Source organism: Ruditapes philippinarum, unplaced genomic scaffold (assembly GCF_026571515.1).
Source record: "Ruditapes philippinarum isolate M1 unplaced genomic scaffold, ASM2657151v2 ctg8729_1_1_1_1, whole genome shotgun sequence".
NCBI lineage: Eukaryota > Metazoa > Mollusca > Bivalvia > Venerida > Veneridae > Ruditapes > Ruditapes philippinarum.
In genome coordinates, this window is record NW_026859372.1 from 42,834 (window position 1) to 60,284 (window position 17,451).

Genomic DNA, 17,451 nt, shown 5'->3' on the forward strand with positions numbered 1-17,451 from the left:
AATAAAGTTATAACAATTATATTTAACAAGTGTCAGGGTTATCTATGCGTCAGAGTTATTTATCTGAAAATTATACACATTGTATACAGTATACTTAATTAATAAATATTACATCCGAGTGTTAATATCTTTTATCTGACTTTATGCTCTGGGATCCATGGATAGGCCTATCTTAGGGTCCTATATAGCATTTTTCAATGGGAAACAATAGATCAGTGAATGTCATCACACATGCAAACTATACTGTAAATCATTTTCGTATAAAAATATATATATTGATTCCATAAGTATCCCCAATTTCTTGCACAAGGTAACCGGCTTGCATTTCATAAGCATACCATTATAGACCTTGTTTTATGCTAGGAAGAATGACAACTCTCCCGGGAGGTTGAACATGACGTAGTTTATTTGATGACGTCATCAGAGCGAGGTTGGCAACTTGGCAAGGCATGTTTTGGATCATGGCGTATATTTTGAAAATATGAAATACCCCGATTTGAGAACAAACCCTGTAAGTTCTACCTGTAAGCTACATAAAATAATTTAGACAATAAATATCAGATAGGCTGTTGGAAATGATTTATTTTATCAACTGCATTTATATAGAAAATCAGAATTAAGTGCAAGGAACTGAACTCTGGAGAGCAAAGCCGGAGAAACGTGTGAAAATTAAAGACATAGACTAGTACCTATATTATTTATTCAAAATATAACTTTTAGGGTCCTAACGAATTTTTGTGTGTTTTTAAATTTTCTTATAAATATTGTTCTTTTCGTGAAAATGATCTTTTCGCCATTATGTTACAAAATTGTGCACAGTCAAAATAACAATTCGCTTCCGTTACGGCGACCACCAACCTACAAGGTCAGAATGGATTTAAAATATTCTGTTTAAACTTTATTTTGCCTTTTATTAAATCCATTTTATTTTTAAAAATTGGTCTTAAAAGTAATTACTCATCGATTTATTGACTTAAAACTATCCTAAATTATACATGTTTTACAGAAAGCAGTCACCACCAATAAATTGCTAACATGACAAAATGCATGAACAGCACAAGTTTGAGAATACAGTAGATTCTATATGTTGCTGAGAGTTATAGGTTTAGAAAATTGAATTTGTTTAGAAATCTCGGACAATGGGGGGATGGGTCAGACCTAGTCCAATAGATTAGACGTTACAGGCTTGTTATAGTTTTATGTTGGTCAAGCCTGACGTTAGTCAAAATATATTGACGTGCCAAAGCTTGATTCTGAGATATTTTCGTTCTGGGGCAGAATCTCGCTTTAACGTCAAAACCTAAAGGAGACCTTTCTGTGGTGAAACGTGGATTTCGATGTAAATGTGAAAATGCAGACAATTTAAACCAAGAATTTATTCAACAATACAATTTTAAGGTATTAACAGCATAAAAAGTGCCAGTATATCAACTTAGAATAAAGTAAACCACGTTAGTTTCATTTCACCGTCTCATTTGTGTAACAACGCCGCCATATTGTGATGTTGCTACAGTAATGTAACATGTACGCTAAAAATCGATATTGTTCGGTACCGTGCGTGAATGTTGTCATTTTTTTTTTGCGTGGCTAAAAAAATATGTAAAACTATTAAAAAGTGGAAATTTTTCTTAAATGATGTTATTAATAATTATATTCATTGCTACAATAAAATAAATCGCCAGGAAATTATCTTTAAATATTTTTGTAATTCATGATAGAAATCTTTAAAATGATGCGGGGGAACTTTTAATTTAGTCCTCTTTTTTATAAATATGTTTATTAAAGGTTAAGGATAAACAAAAATTCTGTATTTCATTAAAATGTATATTGTCATCACTCTGTAGTATTATCTATGTTAGTATAATTATGTTAGTCACAACTTGCTGTGTATTAAAAACAGAAACTCCTTGCCTATAGGAAAGTTTTGTTTTTCAAACGTGCATTACGCTATGAAAGAATTCAAATGGTAAATTCTTGCGTTAATTTTTCATTCCTCAACTTTTTTCAGAAAAATAGAACTCGTTACTCCGAGCACCCATTTTTCGTTTGTCTGTATCTGAAAGAACCTGTGTACATGTACCATTTATCCGTGTAATAAAAGACTGTTATCATAGCATGCCGTAATGGCCTGGATATTTGGTGTTGTTTAAGCGATGTTCCAGAAAAGTTTTGCAGAAAAGTTTTGTCCCGGTATAGAAAATATATTCAACCTAATATTTATTTTTAAAATGTGTCAACTACATGTATTCCACAACGCGGACACCGGTACGCTGGCCAATATACACTTCGGAAATGTTGACACTATTAATAATTGATGCGCAGCCATGTTTCTTCCTTACTTAATTTCTTTGTGTCAACTATAAATTTATAAGATTAAGTTTTAAATAAATAAATTTGATTTTTTAAATTCGAGCCGTGATTCCTTTCCGGAATCAGTTGCTGAAACGGTCCAAATTGAGAAGAAGTTATTTTTAGATTGTATTACATGTATTTATTTTTCAATTTATAATTATAAATATACTTGATGATTTATTTCAAAGACGATAATTTTATGCTTAAATTTCTTTCTATAATACATTTATGAAAGTTGTTTAAACGGTGTTAAGAATTTAAATGTGTTACGGTCCCGAGTTTCCTCAGCTTACTAATATGCTTTGAATTTACGCAAGATATGCCAACTTTTTAAGTTTTGAGTTGTGGCATTTAATTATTAGAAACTTTTTTTCTGGTTTTCTTTCTAAATTTACTGGAAGGTTAAAATCTTAATTTTCGTTAATTAATTAATTAATTAATTAATTAATTAATTTTCGTTGATCAAAAACTCAAAAAAAAAAAAAATATATAGAAAAAAGAACTGAGGAGGCGCCGTGATTTATTACCGATTTTATAAGCTCGTTTTCCAAAGCAACACCTTTTATATTTGGGCATCATAGTATGTTTAAAATGAGTAATAGTGTTGAATAACCCTTAAATCTTATAAGATTGGACAAGAATCAAAGAAATCACAGACGCTTGGGGTGTGAAGCTCAAAACGCCTTTAAAATCCAAATAAAATGTATATGGAGCCACGTTTGAATTTGTCGAAAGATTTTGTAAATGGAGTAAAACGGCGATAATCTCGATGTTTATTTTGCCAGTTGCGTTGTTTATATTACCGTTGAAGTTTAAAATTGACCATCATCTTGAAGATTTATATCTTTTGTGTCGATGGACCAAAGGATTTTGTGAAAATATTGGAAACAGAATAAAATACATGGTGTTTTTGACGGCAGGTGTGCGGATTTTTTCCGGCGAACATTTTTATCTTGTGTATTATTATAGACGTTGAAATATATTTTTTTTCCAAAATGGCTTATATTTAGTTTTTTATACATATATGATCAGTACATGTGCTGGTATTGACAAATATACATTTTATTTGGATTTTAAAGCTCCAAAGTGTCTGTGAAAGAAATTAGCGGCGCAGCGTTTTGTTTATGTAACATTGTAAAATAACCGCGTTGATTCTTCAAATCTCACTTCGCCATGCATGTATTTTATAAAAGAAAATAATTTCTTAGCATAAAAAACAATTGTATGGGATAAATATTTACTGTATACCAACATTATGAAAGTCTTTTGCAAAACAAAACAAAAAACAATAACAACAGCAAAATAAGGCGGGGGCACCTGTTTCATGAAATAAATTTCCGAGTATTTTTTCTCTGCTACCCCGGTCATTTTAAAACAATTTAAACCTTCGTTTGTGTGTGTCTTTTTCTTTCTAAAAAACATCTTCAGAAAGCTTTTTGGAGAAAACTATCCAGAATTATGAGCCTGCGTGGATAAGATATAAAAAAAGAAATTTACGTGGAATTTTGTTTTCGCACATACATGTATAATGTCGAGGCACCGCGTTTGACGCTTATTCGTTTTATTATTGATAAAAATTATTTTGAACATTGAAAGTATCGTTTAATAGTTAATCAACCTGATTATAAATAACAGACTGTTAAATTCCTTAGAATGGTGTTTTCTCGTAGCCCCAAATGCACTAGGAATCCGTACGTTGCTCTTTAAACATATAAACCTCATGTTTCTGCTCTTATCATATCCCTATTTCCATCATAATCGTGGAAAAAAAATTCTATAGATACCAATAGGTCCCATGTCTTATATTTACTTGGAAAGCTGACCAAAATATTTTTTTTATAAACAAGAAACGGTTTAGTGAGGAGTAGCTTTTCTATAAAAGATAATAATGATTTTGATATTTCTAAGAACGCTCTGACAATAACGAATAAGTTGTGCATCTGCTCCAATAAAGTAATATTTCCATCCTATCATAATTATTAATTTTTGCATAAATAAATGTCTTAAATATAACATTAATCTTGATATTTTACTAAGAGTGTTTCGTCGTTTCTCAGTAACGCAGTACCGCATACACACCAGTGTAGTTATCAACAGTGTATTTGTCACGTGACATTAGCGGCGATGTCTGTATTTTGATGGTGCATGTGTTTACTTTTCTATCAAAATCTTTATGTTAGGAAGATTTTCACAAATAAAACATGAAATTGATGTAGAAATGAATACTCTTTAAAGGTATCGTAACAAATTTATTCAAATATGAATTATAATACGATTTTACACGGCCCAAAGCTTGCGCTCAAAATCCCGGCGCAAATTTCACCACAGAAAAGGTACTTTTTATGTTGTACGTAGAGGCGAGATATTGCCCAGACACGAAAATAGCACAATATCTCGTCGCGCAGTACAATTAGTTGGACTAGCCTGACGTCTAATAGTTATTGCTCATAAACGCGTAGCATTTTGAAAAATTAAAAAAATGTCTGTTGACTTGCCTTTCAAGCTTTATTCAAAAGCTTATCTTCTGTTCTTTCAATTGCATGGTCTATCATTAACAAAAACTTTCAAACAATGAAATTATCAATTGAAAATTAAATATAAATATCAGTCTATTTTGCTCATCGGCCATACTGGTTAAGTAAAGCGTTTTACAGATTGATTCCAATTTTTTGAACGGAAAAATATATTCGAACACACTGACGGTGCATGGGCAATTATTTCGTTGAAAAAATATTCCGTTAGAAACTTCTGGAATCATTTAAACGCTTGCATTTGAATTAGCCAATCAGATTTCGCGCACTGTATGGCGGCCATTTGTATATCGGCTGTACAAGGAATTTAATTAAATGAGAGGATTTAATCATGACTTTTCGGATGTGACAGTTCAATTATTTTGTTAAAAGGTATTCATTTTTTAGTTTTGTTTATAAATAGGTCAAAATTAATGTAAATACACGCTGTTTTAATTGTTTAAATTCATTAGATCTAAATCGATGTCTAATGTCAATTTTTTTGCTACACGATTTTGCAAAGATCTGTTAAGACCTAACGTAACATGGAAAATGAAAAATGTAAAATATCAGATTAATGAATGATAAATATGAAATAGGTTACGTATAGGTCTTATTATTAGGACTAGGTCAGACCCTGACCCCACCTTGCATGTCCTTGCCAAACTGGAAGTAACTGCTTGATAAATTATAACGGGACCAGCAACTACACCGAGTCCAATCGTTCACTATGTTTCCCAGGCGGAGAACGCATGAAGAGATAAATTTTACAGGTGGAAAACCGATACTGTGGTAAGAAAATTGTCTTCAATTTCTTTGAAAATGCATATTTCACAAAACTTTAAAGCCTATTCTGATCTCGTATGATTACTTTATCTGACAGGCATCTCAAACTGGCCAAATCTTTGTTAACTTATTAGATCATTATCGACAACTGCACAAGAAAAGTCACAAAATTGGTAAAATCGCTCTTTGATAGCCAATAACTTGTCATCCAAGCACACGTCTAAACATTTGTATCGCTCTAAAGGTTCTTTATTAACATATCCTCATCCACCAAAAGCCTGTTCTATTTCTGTTCCGTATTTTTGGAGTATAATATCGTTTAAGCGAATTTTCAAAATGAACGCATGAGCCGAACTTTTCATGTGGTTTCATAGGTTTGCAAAGTGAACGCATGAGCAGGTGGTAATTTTAAAACTCATTTTTTTCCTAATTATCTAACAAATTTTACATATTCAAACTTTAAAAATTTCAAATTTTATTCCAAATAAATGAGTATGGTGGCATATTTCTTCCACCAAAAAACCTGATAACTAACTAGTTAATTAAGAGGTTAACAAGTTACGTAACTAGTTAACGTTAGTTATCAGGTTAAATAGTTACGTAACTATAGTTATTTTTTTTCAATAAATAAAAGATCATAACGCGAAATAAATGCATGTTAGTGCCTGCAACTGCCATCCCTTATTATCAGCTTTAGTTACGTAACTAGTTAACCTCTTAATATTATGCTGATAATATAATAAAAGGATGGCAGTTGCAGGCACTAACATGCATATACTTTGTATGCTATATATATATATATATATATATATATATATATATATATATATATATATATATATATATATATATATATATATATATATATATATATAAAAGAACTTCGATTCCTTGTGTGGATCTCATGTATAAAAAAAGTATGTTTTGGGAAATGCAAAGTACAAAGTTCGTTAATTTTTTATACGTTTATTTCTGTTAAATACAGAAATAAACGTATAAAAAATTAACGAACTTTGTACTCTGCATTTCCCAAAACATACTCTTTATATATATATAATATATATATATATATATATATATATATATATATATATATAAATTACGAGGTCTGTTGGGAAAGATCGTGTACAATTGAAGTAATTCCTCGTTTGTAATATTTGCAAAAGCAGTGGTTAAGACGACAAAGAAAAACATAATAGTTCCTCGAAAACTTGTAAACGGTTGTAGCATTGATGTAATTTCATGAATTTCTCCAATACATGTTATTTTGTACAATTATTTATTCCCTGTTTTTTTAGTACATGAGGCATATGAAAATATATTATACACGAATCACGTTTAAATATTCAACATTTCGATATAAATTTCTTTTTTTAAACGACGAATTACAAGTTTATAGAATATGTTTATGTAAGCCCAGTAAATCTTGGTAGTGTATAGTTCTATATGCCGTCCAATGCAAAGCAATTGGTAAAGGTACAAATCATTGATAACTAAATTAAAGCCATTTTAATGCGAAATTTATGTAGCATGTCGACATGCTTATGATTTGGTAAGAAATAATAATTGCACTGTGCAAATTGTCTTGTACATAATATATACGGAATTGCTGTTGTACTTGTTAAACAGATAAAAAATTTGCGTAGAAGAGAGCTGATCCATTTCACCTAAGAACACAAAATTTATCACTTAGAATGAAATGTATTTTTTATCAATATTACAGAATATGGAAGAATACGACGCCATATGATAAACCTGATACTCAAATAAAGAATTACCAATATTACAAATCTTACATAGATATTATCGAATTTAACAAGTTCTGTAAATAAAGGGAGGTAATTAGAAACACTTTTTGATTTTCTTCATTAAAATAAAAAAGTGTATTATTTCTAAAAGAAAAAACTTATAATGAACCTAAAAATTATGTGTTATTTCAACATTTTCTTGTATGTTCATTTTGTTGTAAGGAAGGTGATATATATATATATTCTTGCTTAAAGATCTTGTATGTTATAATTAAGGATGTAATATCCTTGCGAAAGTTGTATATAAAATCAGTTCTATGAAAAACATATACTTAAGAAGTTGACTTTATTCAACACATTATATGATATTTCTTGAGGAAAAAAGGTTGTGACATTTTAGTTGAACGCAAAACTGATTTTTTTTACCAAAAACAGATTTCTAGTTATCTCCTTTTATTATCGGAAATTTTAAATTTTGGCAATGTCCTTATCAAAAAGGTTTTCTGTAACTTTTAACATTGTTAATTCTTTATTTAAGCCAAAGATTTTTCCTATAAGAACATAAAATTTTGAGTCACAGGATCTTTAAGTGTATGATGCATCTTTAATTATAACATACAGGAAATTTAAGTCCCATCAACCAATGATGTTGTAGTTTGCAAATATTTTACTCAAAGTTTTAGCAATGACAATTTATTATATTTTCACAGAACCGAACAGACCTCACCTATTGCTTATAAGCAATTCGTCATAAGGTATGAAAATAGGGCCTTCTGTTTGCTCAAACATTTGGAACAAAAATTTTGGAATTTAAAGGTTCCGTGATCGAAAACATGTCAGATATCTATGAAAGCTGGAGTAACCAAAAAGTCCGCCTGCTCATGCGTTCATTTTGCAATCTGATGAAACCACATGAAAAGTTCGGCTCATGCGTTCATTTTGACAATTCGCTTAAACGATATTATACTCCAAAAATACGGAATAGAAATAGATCAGGCTTTTGGTGGATGAGGATATGTTAATAAAGAACCTTTAGAGCGATACAAATGTTTAGACGTGTGCTTGGATGTCAAGTTATTGGCTATCAAAGAGCGATTTTACCAATTTTGTGACTTTTCTTGTGCAGTTGTCGATAATGATCTAATAAGTTAACAAAGATTTTGCGAGTTTGAGATGCCTGTCGGATAAAGTAATCATACGAGATCAGAATAGGCTATAAAGTTTTGTGAAATATGCCTTTTCAAAGAAATTGAAGACAATTTTCTTACCACAGTATCGGTTTTCCACCTGTAAAATTTATCTCTTCATGCGTTCTCCGCCTGGGAAACATAGTGAACGATTGGACTCGGTGAACTACTGGCTACAGAAGTTGTATCCAGTTGACAGCAAAAGATGAATGCAGTGTTTTAATAGTATAATTTGCTGTTGTACATTGATTGATGAATTTTTATGACATCATGTTTAAATTTTTATGAAGTTACAAATGGATTATTAAAACCAGTTGAGTTTTAACTTTTATAGATTATATTGTCTGGGTAGTGCAGATTTTTTGACCGCTGAAAAGGCATGATAAAGTGTTACATTGAATTCTTGAAATCCATGTTTTTACATTTGAACTACCCTCTGCACAAGTTGCGAAAACATGAACTGATATTAATTAATAATTATGTAGAATAAGATGATATTGAATGTGTGTAAGTTTAATACTGAATTTATTGAACAAGTTGAATAAAATTATGTTATGCAAGCCTCTGGCAAGCATAATATTCTACTCTGGCAAGCATAATATTCTATTCAATAAGTTCAATAAATTCAGTGATGAACTTGCACAAATTTAATATTACCTGTTTATCACATACCAAAAACAAAGACTGGTTGAAGTGAAAAAGTACCATTTTTCGTGGATGTACCTATAGTATAAACTAATGTTTAGTGCCTCTTACCGCCACATTTATGTAATGCAAATGATCATGATGTCACATTAAAATATATGCACTGCCATGCAATACCATTTTTTTCGGAGCTGCAAAAACAGCTAGGGTATTTAATTAGCCATGGTACTTCAATTTGCTATTGTACAAATGTATTTCCTGTATTTAACTTTTAAGGGCTTATTGTGAGGAAGTGGGGCCAAAATTTCTGCTTTTTATTTCAATTTCATGATTACAAAAGATGAAAGAAAGGTTATGTTTGCCAATAAATGTACAAGTCCCGAACAGTTATTAACTGGGTGATTTTTAATGGAGAGTTGTATCCGCTCATATAGAAGCAGGGCCGTTTTATATCATGAGACAATTTATTGGTCCAAGACACATCACAGGCTTAATTATGTTTACACTTTTAACAAGGAATTATGAGACTGTTTTACACTTTTAACAAGGAATTAGTTAGTTATTTATTGTTTGTGTTAAATGAAGTAAACTTAAAGAGTCTTACTTAAAGACATTGCTATCAATCATGTTAATTGATTGCAGTGAATCTTGATAGACTATGGAGATTTCACTGCAATCAAAATATGAGAAAATGGATAATCTTTAAAACTCTATCTCACCTTGTTTTTTATATGGCATAAGTCTATTTGAATTAATAAAATTCACAGGTAATTTTTATAAGTAGGATTTTCTGATAAACCTTGTCATTATCTTTAAACAGAATCGTCAGAATGTTTGGGAATGAAAATTAACATAAATACTTTCAAATGTGTAAACATGGAGGTCTAATATTTGTGCCCAGGCCCAATCTCCCACCACCATCTGATAAACACATTTCTTCCCCACCCCTGAAGTGGAGAAACTGGGTTATTTTGTCAACTATTTGTTGCTTTTTCAGATGGCAGAAAAGTTGGTGTTACAAGGTCATTTTGATGCCAAGTTTAGGAGGTATGGAGCGATTGGCCTTGTGGGATCTGCTATAAGCGGTGTTGTTACTTACTATTTTATGAAGGAGAGGGAAAAGAAGATGACAGCCTTCCTGCAGTAAGTTTTTCATACTGCATGTTGTACCAGTAGTGATCTATTTAGTATAAATAGAAGTTGAAGGTATCTTTGTGCTTTGTAAAGCAAATTCACCCTTTGATGATGATGATTTTTCTTTGGACCGGGCGATCAATGATAGCCTACAAAAGTGCACACACTTATTTACAGTATGGTCCTCACCTTAGCAGACACTAGAGACGGCTATGATATTCAAAGGAAATCAGGGAACCAGTCCCTAGCTCTTGTTGAATAGATCCCTTGGTTCTTTTTACATGCCCAATGTATAGCACTGATACATAAGAGAATTACCTGGGTTTCATACTAGTACACCTCTGGGTAGGTGGGAAACACTGATAGTATTTCTAAAAAATTCCAAGGGTGTTACCCAGGATCGAACCCGGGACCTCAGGAGTGACAGACAGTTGTCTAACCAACTGAGCTATCAAGCCATTTATAAGCCACTTAACTTCACCCTTCAGTGATTTTCCTGCTTATATAACAGACTCCAATGAAAGGCCTCTTCCCAATTGAAATTTTCTTTAAAATCATGCAGTTTTCCTAAAAATAACTGAACTTAAACCTGTTTTTTTACTTCCCAAACCAGCAATTTTAGCGATAATTTTTCCCAAAATCAAGAGGCTAAGGCCTCTTCCCAATGTGAGAAAAATCACTGCCCATGGAAGTCCTTTCCACGTTAGTGACTGAGGTATTTTTTGTTCAATGTCATAATTTCTTTATGTCTTAAAATTTGAATGCCAAACATCAAAGACATGTTTATCATCCCCCACATCATATAAGACAAGGTCAAGAATTATCTTCCCATAGAATTTTGCATCACCTTGTGGTCCTCTATAAGTACATCTTGTTTAGAGTCATACTAAGAGTTAAATATTTGGCATGTATTAATAAACATTGAATAATTTCAAGCTTTTGATTTACCAACAAGCACAAAAATGTTCAGCGTGCTGTTCTACTGGCAGAGGTTGTTTGATTTACAAATTACAGACCTTGAATTGTTCTTAAAGGCCCATTATGCCCCAGAAATGTTTTAATATTTATTTCTCAAAGCTTTAACTTTTTTTGTCCTGTTATAAGTTTTCAAAAGGGTATTTATTAGCCAATAACCTAACCCATCTTCTGCTTCTGGTGCTTTTTGGCAATTAGTACAGTTATAGTGATTAAGTATTTTGTATTGAAGTCAAACAACATGTTCTACTTGATTTACATTTTGCTACTTTTTATTATATTTATAAATAATTACACATTCAGAGTTAATGTCTTAAGGTGATAAGCGTCGAACATGCTCAAGAACCATTTTATACACATTATAAAACTTGTTTACCCTTTCTAAAGATGGAAATATTTATTTGTATCTAAGACATTGTGCCTTTAAATGCACAGCTGTTATTAAACCCTTAAACTATATTAGTGGTATTTACTGTAAGAAATAAATGGCTTAAAAGTAAAAAAAAATAATTGTGTTTTTATTGCAGGAATTTGACGACAGAATCTAAAGTGAATGTCAATGAAAGGATTAAGAAGTTGGCATTTCCAGCAGGGTAATATACATATAAGTTTTGTTTACTTTTTGGGGTTTGATGTCACGCTAACACTTTAAAGGTCAAGTGGTGCATTTACGGCTTTACTGATGAAGGTGTCCTTCCGAACATTATTTAAGACACAAGCAGGTACCTCAGAAGAAACCACTTGTATTACTTTAGCTAGTTTGAGAAAGAACCCGAAGTTCCATATGGGATTTGAACCCACAGTAATAAGGGGCAAGTTGTTCAAATTCAGCGACCTATACCACAATACAAAATTAAAATAAATTTAGAGAGAGAAAACCATATTTATTAAAAAGTAATGGTTAAAGCTGTTGTGACTAGGCTTTGTGATTTTGTGAATTCCACTATGTTTAGTGGACCACTATTTGAAGAGTAGGCAGACTAGAGGTAATGTACTCACCCTGCTGTCATTATAGTCATCACCATGGCATTAAGTTTTTGTGTGCAAGTGTCTCCAAAACTACTGAAGGGAATAGATTGAAACTTCACACACTTATTCTCCGTGATTATCACACGTGATGGGCACAGGACCAATAACTCTGAGGCACCTTTTTACATATAAATGACCCATTTCGTACTGTCAAGCACTAAGAATAGGTGCGTGTCATCTTGCAAACAGCTGTTTCAGAGACTCCCAATAATTGTTGGTATTTCATTTGTCAACAGGAGCACAAAACGATCAGTACATGCAAAGTTCTCATGTGTGTGTAGTTTTAATAAAGTGACAATACTTATCAATACATTGGTAAAAGTATGCAGGATTATTAGTTTAGTCCAAAAGCCCTCTTTTCATTTTATAGCACTAGACAGGAAACTAATGCTAAATTCAATATTTTCAGAATTTTGTCAATTTCTAACTTTTACCCATGTTAGTGATTGATAATAGATATATACAAAGAAATGAAAATCATTGAATTGAAATGCAACAAGTTAGAAGAAAATAAACTCTGGATCATCATTCTTTTGTATTTGCTTTCTGCCCCGCGCAGATTATAAAAGGATATGGTATAGGTGCCTTGTTAATGAGACAGTCAAATGATTCAGTTTTCCTTTCCCCGACTTCATTATGATGATGATACAATTGCTCTAAATTGCTCTTGTTATTTATTGTATTTTATGTTTTCAGAAAAGGAATTGGTAGTGCTATTCCATTAGATAATTCAGATGGTAGCTATGACGAGTTTTTGGCTGGAGCAAACATTTCGACCGATTTGTTTTTTTTGGAGAACAGTGTTATGCAGACTATAGATCCAGATGTAACGGATCCAATGATCAATATGTTTCTGGGTGGCATGAGGTGAGAGGGAATTATGATCAATATGTTTCTTGGTGGTATGAGGTGAGAGGGAATTATGATCAATATGTTTCTTGGTGGTATGAGGTAAGAGGGAATTATGATCAATATGTTTCTGGGTGGTATGAGGTGAGAGGGAATTATGATCAGTATGTTTCTGGGTGGTATGAGGTGAGAGGGAATTATGATCAATATGTTTCTGGGTGGTATGAGGTGAGAGGGAATTATGATCAATATGTTTTTGGGTGGCATGAGGTGAGAGGGAATTATGATCAATATGTTTATGGGGGGATGAGGTGAGAGGGAAATTAGTGAATTCTTACAGTGTAAAGCTGTATAACTTATGAAAAATTCTCAAAAAGCCTGTAACTCAATTTGTTTATGAATTTATGTCAAAAATACAATGTTCAAATGAAGATTTATTAATATTGTAAGTTCCAAAAAGCATTATTTGTAAAGATATTACCTAATTTACATTTCATGTTAATAAGGGGAGGTTATTAGAAATTTATTTTCTATAAAGTCTAAGACAAATTTTTCAATAAGAAATGAATGCATATATTTTAATGATTACATACAATGTGGGCAAATATTTGCAGTAGATATTTTACATATTCTTTGATGTTTGAAAATTGTTTTAGAAGCATAATTATAAACATATATAAAATTTCACTTAAGTTTGGTAACAACTTTAATTACAACATACATGTTCAGCATCTTTAAAAAAAAAAAACAAACATATAGATGATATTTTAAGATTGTAGATTCAATACTAAATTTATTGAACGAGTTGTATAAAATTATATTATGCGAGCCTCTGGAAAATTATATTATGCATCAGCTGCGAGCCTCTGTCCAGCATAATATTAATTATTCAACGACTTCAATAAATTTAGTAATGAGCATGAATGTATACATGGGTATATTTATCAAATACCAAAATTAAAGACTTTTTAAAGTGAAAATGAATAATTTTTTATTGACATGCCTTAAATGAATTATAAATGAATATCATATGACAAACTTTGAAATATTTACTGGGTATGTGACACATGTTTGTTTGATTTTATAAGATAATTTACATCATGTATGCTTGCACAATAGGCATGCTAACAAGTGAAGTATATTTTGATGATTGTAGGGATAGTTTTAATGGATCAAGAGCAGAAAGAATAGCCCGTCGTAAACAATTAAATGCTGCTAGAGAAAAGTTGGCACAAAACATGAAAGAGGGCAAATACGCACCAGACTCGGTAGAAAATAAACTGTTGGTTGAGTTGCGCAGACAAAAGAAAGATGGAGGTAAACAATGTGTATTTTTGTTTATATATAGATAATAAAATTTGTATTTTTAGCTCGATTATTCGCAGAATACTTGAGCTAATGCAGTCACCCATTTGTCTGCTTCGGCGTCCCTGTGATTAAGTTTTTACATGTAAGCTGGTATCGCCGTAAATACTGAATAGAATGGATTGAAACTTCACACTCTTGTTCTCTGTGATTATCTAACATGATTTGCTTTTGCATATTTTCTCAGTTAAGTTATTGTGTTTAAGCTGGTATCGCCATAACTACTGAAGGGAAATAATTGAAACTTGGTTGGCACAAGTCCCATATCTCTGATTTGCTTTTTTGCATATTTATTTTAAAAAAAAACACAAAAAACAAATTAACTACTGAAGGGTTTGTGCCTTTTTTGTGACAATTTTATGCATTCATAATAAGCATTGATTTACTCTATAAAACATCTTAATAGAATAACAAGCCTTTGTACCTTTTTGGGACAATTTTCTGATTCATATAGTTAAGCATTACTAAACTCGATGGAACACCCTTGTGACAGCTCTTTCGAATTGTCAAGCATTGCTGTCCTCTGACAGCTCTTGTTGAAAATTCAGGAAATCAGCATTTAAAGAAAGGCTCTTGCAAGCGCTAATCGGTATTAAGCCTGTCTGCTCTTTTTGACAGTCTACAGTCTCTACTATTGGTAGTCTATGTGCTAAAGGTGAGCTATCGTGATCATCCTGTTAGTTGGCTGTAGTTAACATTATAGATTACATGTACTTGCAAGAACTTGTTTCCCAAAATAATCTCAATTAGAGTTTATTTAAACTTTGCAAATGCAAAGTAGTTAAGACAGCAATAATTATTTTGAATTGCTTGTTTCAATACTTACAGGTACTCCACTGAGGTCCAAAAGACTTTGAACAGAAATTAAAAACCTTCCATAAATCAATTGGGGCACTAAAAATATAAAAAAGATAATATAGAATTTTACTTGGAATTTAACTGAAAATCTAGATTGAGAGTGATTCTTCGCATGTTTTAAATAAAAAGCATTTAAACATTTCATGTTTAGGTCATTTTGCATAGTTAAAATGATTATCCTCGGAAAAACAGACTGAGAGAGAAAAAATCATTGGAAAGTTTGCACAAAAAATGTTAGAAAATACCTACATGGTGTATGTGTAAATGGTGTAAAAATATGGTATAAAAATATTCCCAGTGTCTCATGCCAGAAATGTTTAATTGAAATTGGAAGTTTAGCAGTATAAAGATGTCCATGGGAACCTTTTTAGCTCACCTGTCACAAAGTGGCATGGTAAGCTTTTGTGATTGCTTTTCGTCTGGTGTCCATCCGTTGTCCATAACCTTTTACTTAAACGACATCTCCTCATAAACCCTTGAGCCAATTTCATTCAAACTTCACAGAAATGTTCCTTTGGTGGTCACCTTTAAAAATTATTCAAAGAATTAAATTCCATGCAGAACTCTGATTGCCATGGCAACCAAAGGAAAAAACTTTAAAAATCTGCTTTTAAAAAAACCCAAAGAGCTAGAGCTTAGATATTTAGCATAAAACATGTAAGTGTCTACCAAGTTTCTTTAAATAAAAGCCTTGGCATCAAAATTGGACTAGCGGGGGAGGGGGGATCATTGATTTTCTTTATATGTATATATTAAAAACTAATGTTTTCACACATTTTTCAGATACAAATTTGAACTTTGTGATATCAGTTTAAGATTTAGATTTTATATCTGCTTTTGTTTATAGTTTACAATATTACTTGTTCCTTGTCATAAAGAGTTTCTATATTCAGGTGAGCGATTTCAGGGCCATCATGGCCCTCTTGTTTACTGTATTTCCTAATGTTTGTTTATTTGTCATTGCAGTTCAAGATGAAAATAACCCCCTTCCTCTTGGAAACAATTACCTGCCTCGTGTAAATTTAGGTGAGGATGAATAGAATGGACCATAATATTAAAAAAATAGACAAAATCTTTTGTGGAACTTAAAATGAATTGTTATGTGAATTTTGTATTTCAACTATAACTATTTTACATGGAGAATAATTGATTCGTGGATTAAAAAAGTTAAAAAGTCAGGATTCAGTCAAGTTTGGTGTTTGCTTGATAATTTATATTTGAAAAAAAATATTGATTGAATAAAGTTAAAATGTATGAACGTGTTCTTTCTCATGTAAAACCCATATTCCTTACTCAGACAGTGATTCTCTTTGGTTTAATAACATTTAAATAATGGTTTTATAGAATGTTAGGTGCTTGTTACCTGAAGAAAGTAGCGCTTGATGTGAAATAATTTTACATAAAAGTAGGAAAATGTAAACAAAATAGTATTTTTGGCTTCCATACAAAATATGCAATCACTATCACTTTACTATAAGTTGCCAAAAAGCCACAGCAGAAATGATGGACCAGGTTTTTGGCTAATGCATAACTTTGGAAGCTCTAGTATAATGGGCAACAAAAATGAAAAGCTTAACGGAAATTAAAAAACGCATTTCTGGGTCCATATTGAGTCTAAGTTGGTATGGATTTTGACCTTCCATCCAGGTGGCCTTCAACTGGAGTTATTATAAAGGTTTTAAAAATACAAGGTCAATTTGACAAAGAAGCTTGAAATATTTCCTTCAGTGCATAGGCTTGTAGTTAATGATATCAATATCTAGAAAAGTTAAGAAAATGATGCCCTTGTGAGGTCAAAATTGACATCACTCAACGGGTTACTACGTTTACACAGACTTACAGAGAAACACATTTATATAAACAGGTTGGACATTGGGCAGTATATGATTTTTTTTGTACTTCAAAGGTCAAATTGATTTGGTTGGTCACCTTATTTCAAAATTGGACAACAGTAAAACAATTACAGGAGCAATAACCTCTACATTAATAGTATCAATTCTTCCCAAAATAGAA

General features: G+C 31.6%; 1 protein-coding gene across 2 annotated transcripts; it reads left to right on the forward strand.

The window, feature by feature from the left end:
- The first annotated feature begins 391 nt into the window (after window positions 1-391).
- Window positions 392-16,692, forward strand: LOC132756258 (uncharacterized). Of its 2 annotated transcripts, none has more exons than XM_060747277.1 (6): window positions 392-511; window positions 10,226-10,371; window positions 11,865-11,930; window positions 13,063-13,233; window positions 14,372-14,532; window positions 16,405-16,692. In XM_060747277.1, exons 1-6 carry the CDS (start codon window positions 482-484, stop codon window positions 16,476-16,478), a joined length of 648 nt encoding a protein of 215 aa, XP_060603260.1. In that variant the 5' UTR covers window positions 392-481; the 3' UTR covers window positions 16,479-16,692. The 2 variants fall into 2 exon arrangements, with proteins under 2 accessions (XP_060603260.1, XP_060603259.1); XM_060747276.1 differs by lacking the exon at window positions 392-511 and adding an exon at window positions 727-865.
- Window positions 16,693-17,451: the final 759 nt, after the last annotated feature.